The following is an 11,922-nucleotide window of genomic DNA, read 5'->3' on the forward strand; positions in this document are numbered from 1 at the left end:
GGGCATATAAGGTTTAAATTGAAGACGTTGTCGTAGAAACTTCAGAAAAGGGCTCATTCGATTTGAAATTCAAAGGCCTAGTGCGCATTTTAATAGTCTAAAGTGATTAGTAATATTTTTGTTGTTGTCGTTTAGACCAGGGCACTTCGTATCGAATGAGTTGTCGTGGGAACTTCGAAAGGAGCTCATTTGATTGAAAATAGAAAGGGCTGATGCCCTTTTTAACAGTTGAAAGTGATTGGAGGGCAACTAATCGCCCTTCCACTCCCACACTCCCATTTGACCATTATGTTTAAAAACTAAATGTTGCCTTAAGATTAAATCAAAATGCACTGTGATAATGCTGATTCCCAATAAGGCATCTCAGCAGTATCCCAAGAATGACTGAGGGTATTATGTTCAAACTTTCGAGGCTAATTCTGCTCTTAAAATTTAACCAGATCAAAATAGCGTAAGTTTATCAAAGCTAGCAAAGAAAGTAAACAGATTTTTTTGCGAATGGTATCAAGTTTTCCATTTCAGGTCAACTAGAGGAGGTATGAAACTAAGCTAAACAGTACTATTTGTGTCCAGAGTTTTAAAATGGTGTATGTTGTTAAAAATTGCTGAAAATTTTTCTCCAGCATACAAATAGCAGGCCAAACTATAAAGTCTTAAAAAACGAAATTTAAAGTGTTATTTTTTTCCCTGAAAAGGCATATGTCAATATAAAACGATCAGAAATTAATTTAAAAAACTTTTTCCACAAAATAAGTTTTTCAAAGAAAAGTAAAGAATTCCATTAAACAAAAAATGAGCAAAAATAAAATCAAATAATCTACCAAGCTCGAAACTACCATAAATCAGCATCGATAAATAAATGAAACCCAAAACGAACAGAAATTAAAATAAATAATCGAGTCAAACTCAAAACGAGCAGAAATTAACATAAGTTGGGCGCAAAACCCCTATGCCTTCCCAAGACCAGAACAAAATTTGCACTTTACTGAAAAAAATATAAATGTTTTTACTTTTACAACTTTCATAAATCAAATAATTTTAACATTTTGATTACTAAATATCAGTATATGTATATTAAACTGACAATTCACATTCATTTGTATTTTCGTAGTTTCGAGCTTGGTAGATTATTTGATTTTATTTTTGCTAATTTTTGTTTAATGGAGTTCTTTACTTTTCTTTGAAATACTTATTTTGTGGAAAAAGCTTTTTAAATTAATACTGTAAAAAGATTTTGTACACACAAGGTGTATCTTTAAGTTTAAATTATCATCCAAAAACTATCAAGACATGTCAATGGCATTTTATCAATATTCTAAACTAGCAGTCGTCTCGTAACTGGCATAACACGATGCCACTCATCTTTGCTCTTCTTGTCCTAAAACTAGTTTTATCGCCTAGCACTACATATATACTGTTTTTGGTGCATATTTTTTTCCAAAATAGAACATTGACAGCACACATAAGAATTTAGTACCATGTTTATTTCTTGAAAATGAAAATAAAAAAATATCTTTTTGTCATCAATATTAATTTTAGCCAACTTTATGCTTAACATAAATTTTACATCCGTCCTATCAAAATACTTAAGTAGGTCTTAACCGAGCAAAAAAACTTCCAACTCCTCTGATAGAAAACTAGAAAGATGTTAATCTTTTTAAGCAAGGGAAGCGAGCGACTGTTACAACTTGAAAGTTGTTACCATAAACAATAAATTTTTTTTATTCCTATGTTTACAATTTTTCGTCTGAGCACTTTAAATAAACAAATAAGTTCAATTTTTTGTGACAATGAATTGAAAAGATGATCAGTCTTTATAAAAAGTTGGAAAGGGTTAATCATACAGCTTTATAAGTCACCATATACTTCTTAGACAATGCAGCTCCTAAACTCAAAGTGTGTCAGCCAAGTGACGGTATTGGTGCTGTTGGCATTTGAATTATTTTTGATAAAACAAAGTGGCTTCCGTAGTCCTTCTTTTGTTAAATTCTTCGCTGCGGATGTCTACCTTAGAGTGTGCTGACCATTGTATATAAATAATAGACAGTCAGATCCCGGCTCAATAATGTTTGGCTACTACAGTCTTGGTGCGTATAAAAGCTCCGTCCATATACTCGTACGTCCTCGTCCATTGGACCGCTGATGGCAGATCAAATGTAAATCCGGGAACACGTATTTTTACAGAAAATTTCTCAAGATGACATTGAAACCAACTCGAGACTTCGAAACCTACTTGTAATTTCTAAAAACATCTAATAATAACATTGCACTACTAATTACCGGCTTTTATGTATGTATTGGAATAAATTAATTTAAAATTAGATTCTTTATAATTTTAATTTTATAAAGGTGAAGCCAAGTTTCATGTTCAAGAGAAATCTGACTTGTATACCCATGAAAAAATCTAATGTTGCTTATGTTTATACGTCCTCCGGAGTAGTTGCATCTCGGTCTGGCTTTGTATAATGGTTGAGATAGGGAATGATCCTACTGTCTATTATTTATATACGGTGGTGCTGACAAAACCAAGTATCTTAAGAAGTACATATTGCTTTTATTAGGTGCTTGGCCATGGATGGCTGCCCTTAGGTACGTTGACGGAGACGACAATCTTAAGACGTTCTGTGGCGGTACACTCATAACAAATCGTCGAGTATTAACAGCGGCTCACTGTCTCCCTGGACCCACTGGATATGAAATGTAAGTTTTCTTGATTATTTCCGTTCAAAAAAAAAAGATAGAAAAAAAAAAAAACAACAACACATTGTTTCTCACGACAGCGGTCCGCTATTAAACAGTGGCACTTGTTTGATGACAACGCGAATCTGAGAAAACATAAGCTGGAAAGGCCATCTAGAGAACAAGATTTCTATTTCGGAAGGCTATTTCAAATTTATTTTAAATTGGAGCAGTCCATGACAAAAAATATTCTATCTCTATAAAATATATAGTATTTGACCAAGGGATATCCCTTCCCCTCCAATGAAATGAATGAAACCAAGTGCCGTAATTAACTAGACTCTACATTATGGTAGAATTTTCTTATCAACTTAGACTCAAGCTACTGTTGAAAACTTATGTCACACAAAAGTTGTATTTAGCCTATAAAAAAAACACATCCAGTTGTTTAAGATAGCGTTAACGTGGTGTTTATAGAATCCCGACGTCATCCATTAGATCTCAATGAATTACAACATAAAGTGTCAATACTTCAGAAACCGGATGTTTGGATTTTTATTATACTTTATAAAAACTGTAAAACTTTTTATTTTTATTTTTATTAACATAATAAAGAAAAATATAAACTATTACAGATATAGGGTTAAACTAATTGTAACCAGTGACCTTCAAGAATTTGCATGGTGCTCGTTCAACTCACGTTCTTATCTTTCATAGTTAAAATTTAGTGCTGCATGACAGATACAAATTGCAAAAGATTTTATTTGTGCCACGAAGTGACACGGGACAAACATCATCAAAGCAATTTTAATTAACGAGAAAGAAGAAAAAATCCAAGATGAAACGAAAAACTCGAGAAACTGAGAAGATAAATGTCAAGGCGAAAACAGAAAACTAATAGAAACTGAAGTCGAAATGACTTAAATTAAGCAACATAAAACTGTTGGAAATACAGTTTTTACGCTAAGCAATCAATCTTTAATGTTTTAGGCCACATTACATTTGTTTTCAATGAAAAGCAACGTCAGAACGAATAACCAGTCAAGTCCACCTACAAAGCATGTACACAGTTTTCCATTTTGGCCAGGGGAAGCTTCAGGGGGGGGGGGGCGCGCGTTAGGTATGCATGAAAACTTAGGGAAACATACGAAAAATACAAGGGTATCCAGTGAGGAGAGGGTGGGCTCACAGTATATCTGTGCTTGCGTGCCTACTGCCTATACAGGTTGTGCTCTATTCAATCGCATAATTCTCACTTTGACGCTACTTGATAGACTCCAGCACAAAACAACAAGCGCAGAACCAACCTACTTAGTTAGTGTATTGAGTTTAACTTTTTTTTTCTAGCTTGAAGGTGAGACTTGGTGATCATGATTTAGAATCTGAAGCTGACGATAAAAATGTAGTTGAAAGGTTTGTGGCCAAGTGGATTAAACATGAAAGTTATGATAAGAAAACGTCTGCGAATGACATTGGAGTCCTTATATTAGACAGAGAAGTCCCTTTTACAGGTGAAAATTCCTCCCTACGCTGTGTACTTTTTCTTTATTCTTTCTTGATCTTCTTTCTTTTTGATTACCTTTAGATATTTTTCAAATAATCACAAAAAATAGAACTCGTTTAAAAAGAGGCAGAGGTAACTCACCAGACTGTTTGAGTCTACACTAACCAAAAAGTGTGAGCCCATTGATAGGAAGTAAAAATCTAAAAGAGCGATGGTTTGAAAACGATAGATATATATATCAAGAGATTGCAAATTTTATGAGGATTTCAAGACATAGCGTTTACCGCCTTCAAAATAACTCACCGAAAACTATTAGCATAAGAAAATTAGAATAACTTTAGAAAAAAATGGAAGACCTCAAAATAAGGGTGTCATTCTACAGGAAACTATTGCATTGGCTAGTTAACAAACTTAAAAACACTGTTCAAAAAGGTGTAGATATTAAGAAAGTATCGTGCCAGAGGATTTGAGTTACTCTATTAATGATTACAGCTAACTTACCCACGTTACGAGAGCGCAAAATCACTTATTTTCTTTTGTGCTCAAAATCACCATAAAAGACCTGTACATAACTGTATGATGAAATTTTGTATTTGTTGATCGGTGTATTCTGTTCAAAACTAGCATTGCAGCAGCAAATTTGATAGTGTTTATATATTCATGATTTTGCACATATTGCCTTGTATAAGTTTAAGGTCTCTTGTACTTATTATTGAGGGTTCACAGATAAAGCTAACAAAACTAATTCTTAAAAACTGTAATTTCAACTTGTCTGTTTAGACCAAATAGTAAAGGTCCAAGATCAAATTTAAAAGCGTGGGTTTCCCACTTACAGCCAGCACTACGGCCATTGGTTGTTTTAAAGGAGAGGATGGCGCGTTCTATTGTGTTACAGGCCGACTCGCTGCGCCAGCCTTAGATAGGTAACAATCCAGAAATGCCCTTGAATAAAATATAAGATTTTATAAAAATACTTTAAGAATAGAGGAATAAATTAGATACAAAATTTACCAAAGAAGAGAAAAGCGATTTTATTTCTATACGCGCTAAAAACTTTTTACCCCTAACCGGAACAATTGAAACTTTATAAGATTATAAATGAAAGGCACAAGATGGTTACGGAATAAAATCTGACTTTGAATAATTTCAAAATATGCCATGGCGACTGCAAGCTTTTATTTTTAGTCTTAAAAAACGTAAGACAAAGATTGGGTACCAGGATTCTTTATTTTACTTCTTAGTAAAAATTGGAGATAAAACCGTTTTTAAGATATTTTCAAAATATCTGTTTAGCACTTCTATACTTAAAAGTACTTTCAAAAATCTCGAAGATCCCAGTATTTATAACCCAATATTTTTCAGGGCATTCAAGAACTATAAAGTCGTCTATTAGTAGTATCAGCACAATGAATTAAAGGGCAGTGGAATAGTTCTGAAAATATCTAATTTCAGCAATGGAACATATCCACTTGGCTTCGAGTTGGTTTATCGTTCTCAGGTGTTAATAGAAACAATAATACTTGTCATTAGAAGTGATCTTCGAACCTAGAATAATCGGTTGTAGCTATGGGCCATTCACAATGAGATTTCACTCTTACCAAAATTTAGTTAACACTATTTGAGCTAATCAAAATTTCTCATAAAATAATTTCAGCCTATCAGAACATTCTTTGAAAAATTATTAAAATTAGTAAAATCACATTGGGAAAGGTCTTTCACTGAACTTCAGGGCCCTGTATCCCAAAATTACTTTTCTGGATTCAGTCTGCTTTAACCGCAGAAATGCATAAGCAAAGCTACAGAGTATTCTTTGAAGGGATCCCAGTGGTCTTTCACTTGCTTTTGTTTATTTTTCACTTACGTTCATGAGAATGTGTCGAGCAAAAAGAATATCAACAATTACACAAAATTCATTTCAAAGCTGCAAATTAACAAATTTGGGCTGTTCTTTCGTCAAAAATCGAAAGACAGTAAAATTACAAAATCCATAATTTCAAATAGGTCACGCTACTGCACCTATGTAACTAGTTACAGAGTTAGGTCACCTAAGATAAATGTGCTGATTAGCCCACCTTCTTAATCCCCCTCCCCTCTCTGTTTAAATCCTCTGCTTCATCCACACTCCAGATAATCCCCAGAGGTTTTGTTATTAAGAGAATAGATGGCAATTCAATGGATTAACACTATGTAAAGTGACTCATTGGATCAACATAAAGTGAGTCATAGGCTATAATAGGCTGACAAATCAAATATTTCATATTTTTCAGATTTTGTAATGCCCGTTTGCTTGCCAGTTACTCCGACGACAAAAAATTCAAATTTTTTGAATAAAATATCGTATGTAGCTGGATGGGGAGCAAAAGACTTTGGTAAGTTTTATTTAGGCAAATAACTAAGTGCATTTTTTTTTTACTCCGAATAAACAGCTAGGACGTCCCCAAAAAAACAACTTCAAATCTAAATATAGCATATATGGTTGACGCCCCACTGTACCGGTTGGTAACGCCTGAAAAATAGCGAAATCTCTTTTTTAACTTGTCAGAATAAAACATATAACGAATTCTATTACTACGAATTACATAACATTTATGACAATTACTAAACATTTATGAATTGAATTCATACTACAAATTACAATTTATAAAGTAAATTGCTTTGATTTTGTAAGTCATAGCTGAGACTGGAGCTAGACGTTAGTTATACAGGATCTTTGAGGTAAGCAAAGAAAGCGAATTTAAATGAATTTTTAGGAGTCAACTTCAACAAGCCCATAGCAACATGCATTTAGTGCAGTCTCTAAAATAAAAACGTTAAACCAACATTAAAACCGATAATCAGTATATTCCACCAGACGATCGGAATATCTAAGTCAAAATAGTTAGTCATCTTCCTCAATTATAGTTTCATAGACAAATTTGCCTCAGAAAGAACTTCGAATTTCTACTATAGCTGCCCCTTGCTAGACATAACATGGAAAAAATAATTGGAAAACATGGGAAACATAATGGAAAACATGTTAAGATAATGTTCATGTGAGATAAAAATAGCACTAACTTTTAAATTAAGGAAGAAGAATAAATTATGGAGTTTTACAGTAACACACTCAGAAATGGGAACAATTTAAGAGTGAAGCATAAGCATTTACAATGAGCCAAACCGAATTAATCATTAATTCGACACAAATTCGTGGCACTCAATTTCGGGTGGAGCGCCACCCTGGTATTGATTGCATTTATTATTTTCACCAAAACTCTTACAAACTAACGTATCATGATTCAGTTCAAAAACCTATCAACGTTTGAGATTCAATTTTGGGAATGATTTATAACCATATAATTGCTTTTGCCACATCGCAAATTTCGATATTTAAATGGAATCAATTTCCTTTGGCGAAAGTTTTTTGAAAAAAAATATAGACCTTCAGCAACAGGGCGACACAAAAATTGAACTGGAATAAGGTTGATCGAGAACCCAAGATGGCACCTTACACTTTAATTCAAAGAAACTGGAGAAACTTCAGTAACAATGAAAAAAAGAAAAAACTAGAAAAGAATTTATTAAGAAAAAAGTTTTCTTTTCATCAGGGTATTTACCAAGGGCGAATGGTTAAGAACAGGAAGAAGGAACTCTACATCCTTTTCCAAAGACAGAAGAACCCACGAAGTTTTACAAAGTGTCTTCTTCACGAGAGCCTCGCTGCTTCTTAGAAATACTAGCATCTTCAACGATAAATTAGAGGCCTCCCACAAAAGATTGGCATGGACTCTTTCGACCTTTAAAAGTAACCAGATCTAATAGACATAATTTGATCAGATAAAAAAAAGCTTCATAAGAAACGCTAAAATAATTAAAGTTGACAAAATATTCTTCTTTTAGCTGGTTTAACAAGCAACACACTTCAAGAAGCGAGAATTAGGGTTTATTCGCAAGCTCAATGCAAAAACGCTTATACTGGGATACGGAATACGAAGATTGATAAAACCGTCATATGTGCTGGAGTGCCCTCTGGAAGACAAGATGCGTGCCAAGTAAGTGTATTGTTTACTTTACTCTTAAGAAAAAGCCAGGATGGACAACAAAATAGATATCCACAGTTAAGTCTTGAATCCATTACCTAACACCTAATTAGGCAGACTGCATTGGGGGTTGGCTCCGAGCTTTTTGTTCATAAATTCTATACAACACAGCTAAGCTACACTGGTTGCTTTTACAACTTGAGGCTGACCTTTGTTCAGGAGGGGAAGTCCTACCAGGGTGCCATCCAACTACAGCTTTTAATGCACCGGCTAGTTTTACCTCTTTCATAATTAGTTCCATACATCCTATTTGATTTATTGTCGAAAATATTACATTTTGGTAGGTACCTAGAATTAATTTCATTATTTCTAATAGGCTCAAAGCCGCAATTTCTATGCATCTTTTAACATTGATTTTAAAAGCAGTTTCATCTTTGAGAACTTAGAAATATCCATTAATCAGAATTCAGTGCAATGTTGTGTCCTTTACTAGGCTATAGATTCTCAAGGAGCGCCACTCCTCAAGGTTATCCGGCAACGCCGTTTGAAGCCATGTTTCTGGTTAGACCAACTCGTGAAAGGTCCACCCTGACGCCACTATGAGGCCATGCAAGTACAATTTTTAATAGAATGGGATGGAGGATGAGCGAGCACAGCTGAGTTGGCCTCAAGCGAATTGGTGCTGGAGTGAGTTGTTAGTAGCAGCAGTAGTATGGTAGTTTACACTTGACCACCCTAACTTCATAGATACGACGAAGGGAGTTTCACTCGAAGCAATCACGAGAATTTTTATTTCATAAAACTAATACTGTGTTTCGTTCCAGAGTATAAGTGAATGACAGGATTTATGAGTGGAATGGAAAAAGCCATAGGTCGAATTTTAACCAGCTCTATTTCGTTTTTAGGGGAAAAAAATCTTGGATGCTGTATTCCATCAAACTAAACACAAAAATTATACTGCAAGGACAAATATTATTCTATCAACTAAACCATGCTACTACTGCTGCTACTAACGCACCGCAGGACTTGGCCAGATGAGAACAACACACTCTCGCAAGCTTGTCCTAAACCCACTCTAATCGAGGATTTCCTACATAGTCCCTCCCATAAATGCCCCACTTGCTTTAAATATTTTCTTTTTAATCTTTCCACCTTATTCAAAAACTTCTTACATTTGGTTTGACCCTAGCGGGATTGCCAAAAAGCAAAGTTTTTGGCAAACTATCATCCTTCATCCAAAAAAAGCCAAAACTTTTCAACCTTCATTTCACTACGTAAATTAGAAGATGAGATATAACTATATTTGTGCACAGCTTATTGTTGTATATGCAGTCGTTAAAACGGGTACATAAAACTATCGAAAAGAATAAAATATTTTTTTGTGAAACATGTAGCATACAGTACTGAGCTTTTCGAAGTGCTACGAAACTCGAGATATATATGTATAGATTCATCTGTGTGAACATGAAATATTCATAAAAACAAACGATTTAACTACTGATTTTCTGAACTACATCCCAATTTTAGGGACGGGGATCGGCTATTATTCAGGAAGAGATCCCTAACTACGCTTTGATAAGTGTCCAAGAAAAGTAATTGAAAGAAATACAAAAATCAGTAAAATTTTGAATTTTAAAGCGCAACACATAACTATAAAAGAAGTTTCACAAATTAAACACAAGTCTGGATGGGGCTCCAAACTTAATGTTACCTTCTATGTTTTAAATGTGGTACTAATGCCCGAGTCACATTGAGATTTTACTAGTGCCGAGAGTTAGCGTTTTTTTTTTTTTTTTGGTATTATCAGAGACAAGCCTCATCAGGTTCGCGGCACTTAGTTCTTATCAGACCTCTACGCGCTACCTCTTTACGCGTTACGGACAGGAATTTAATTTAGGGAAGTGCTGACAAACGATGGGACCAAAAACGACTAAACTTTTAAAAATTAAAAGAATAAAATCGTAAAAGTATCGAATTTTTTTGGTCGCTCTGGCCAGAATTCCAGCCTCTTCGCCCATCCGCCCCCCGCGTACGTACCTGGCTATATGGTAGATTGTATCTAAATAGAGCAGTGAACAATTTGAAAGATGTGTTGCGATTTTCAACGATCATATTTTCTAAGATTTTTCTTTTCTAGGGAGATTCTGGAGGCCCACTAATGACTCCAGTAGGAGGAAAATTCTACCTTATTGGTATAGTTTCAAAAGGCTTAGCCTGTGGAACACCAAATGTACCTGGAATTTACACACGAGTGACAACGTTTATGGATTGGATTACCAACGAAATAAATTAAACAATTTGAGGATATTGTGACATCAATGCAAAACAGTAAAATATTGAATATACTTTACGTAAAAGAAAATTTGTATCACAGTTCTGCGCAGTTAGTTTGGTCGTCAAACGGTTTTCTTCTGAGTTTGTACTTAGTAAAATTCCAATACGCAACTAATGAACGAGGCTCACCACAGGATAGAGGGTCCTGGTATGACCCCCCCCCCAACACAAACGTGAAGACCTTGGGTACGCCATTTCTTCCACAATTCCACAAATGTGAAATGTTTTCGTTTATGCGACGCAATAGTGACAAATCAAGATAAGCAAAAACTTCGGGAGAATGGGGAGGCAAGGTTCAGGTATAATAGCGTCCCTTGAAAACTCCTTGGGGCCACATCCCCACTCAAAGGGCTTAAAGGAGTCCCACAATAGTTATAAAACTTCTTTTAGCACACTAAAATGGAAATTAAACCGATATCATCAGCCACATCGCCCTGAAAACTTTGCTCCCATGTTGATACATAGACTGATTCTAATGCATAACTATTTGTAATAAACCAGTTTTAGCTCACAAAATAACAAGGAGGGAAGAGGCAGGTTATAAATTAATACATAGTGACAAAACCTAAGTTTAAAATCACACAATTGCAATCTTAAAATGAAAAGTGCGTATTTGGGTAATTGTTATGACTTCAGCCACCTGACCTTTTTTGCTTTTTATTTAGATCGACCTTCATTGTTTTTTGTTGTTATTCTTTTCTATATTGACCTAAATCCCACTATTTTCGCTTGTTATATTTCTTCGTTATATCTAACCAAAATTCCTCTTAAAAAATTATATTTTTTGCTCAGCTTTTTAACATAACTTTTCTAGAACATACCCTCTGTACACCACTATTTGAAAATGATAATCAATATAAAATAATATCTTGAAGTGGTTCTCAGTAAATATTCATAGCTAATGGGACGCAAGAGACTTGCTTCAGCCTTTCCGATACCTTTATAATAGATTAAAAAAAAAAAAAAAAAAAAAAAAACGAATAGTCACAAACTAGATTGCCAATCCGACACCAATATAATGGTCAATGGGAATGCCCTTCAGTAAAATATTAGAAGTCAAAAATATAAGGTATAAAGTATATAAAGTATAAAAATATAATATATATCCCATATAAGAAAATATTGGAAGTAAAAAAAACTTCAATATAATTGTGTTTTATTATTGATGATTATTTTTTTATTTTCTGGACAATGTTGTCCATTCCAATTAAAAAAAAAAATATTTCCCCTTTATTTCTTTAACATGCAGTTTTTTGTTTGAAAATTTTCTTTTTCACTTTATTTTCTATTCTAGCAAAAAGGGGATTTTTACGCAGTTCATTTTTATGATGTTGCACTAGAAAATAATTGTTTGAGAGCGCAGCAACAACGGAAAATGATCTGCCAATA

The 11,922-nt window shown here is 34.1% G+C and overlaps 1 protein-coding gene across 2 annotated transcripts in view; it reads left to right on the forward strand.

Annotated features, from left to right (window-relative positions):
- Positions 1–10,574, forward strand: part of LOC148943610 (venom serine protease Bi-VSP-like) — a 34,409-nt gene extending 23,835 nt beyond the window's left edge. For both annotated transcript variants that reach the window (XM_089101905.1, XM_089101907.1), the window contains 5 exons: positions 2,562–2,700; positions 4,027–4,190; positions 6,451–6,552; positions 8,060–8,211; positions 10,337–10,574. In XM_089101905.1, the coding sequence (XP_088958031.1) occupies positions 2,562–2,700; positions 4,027–4,190; positions 6,451–6,552; positions 8,060–8,211; positions 10,337–10,492 (713 nt within the window). In that variant the 3' untranslated portion in view covers positions 10,493–10,574. The remainder of the gene's footprint in view (positions 1–2,561; positions 2,701–4,026; positions 4,191–6,450; positions 6,553–8,059; positions 8,212–10,336) is intronic.
- Positions 10,575–11,922: the final 1,348 nt, after the last annotated feature.

Source organism: Artemia sp. Qi Xiang Cuo, chromosome 15, assembly GCF_049724085.1.
Source record: "Artemia sp. Qi Xiang Cuo chromosome 15, ASM4972408v1, whole genome shotgun sequence".
In the NCBI taxonomy this organism is placed as follows: Eukaryota; Metazoa; Arthropoda; class Branchiopoda; order Anostraca; family Artemiidae; genus Artemia; species Artemia sp. Qi Xiang Cuo.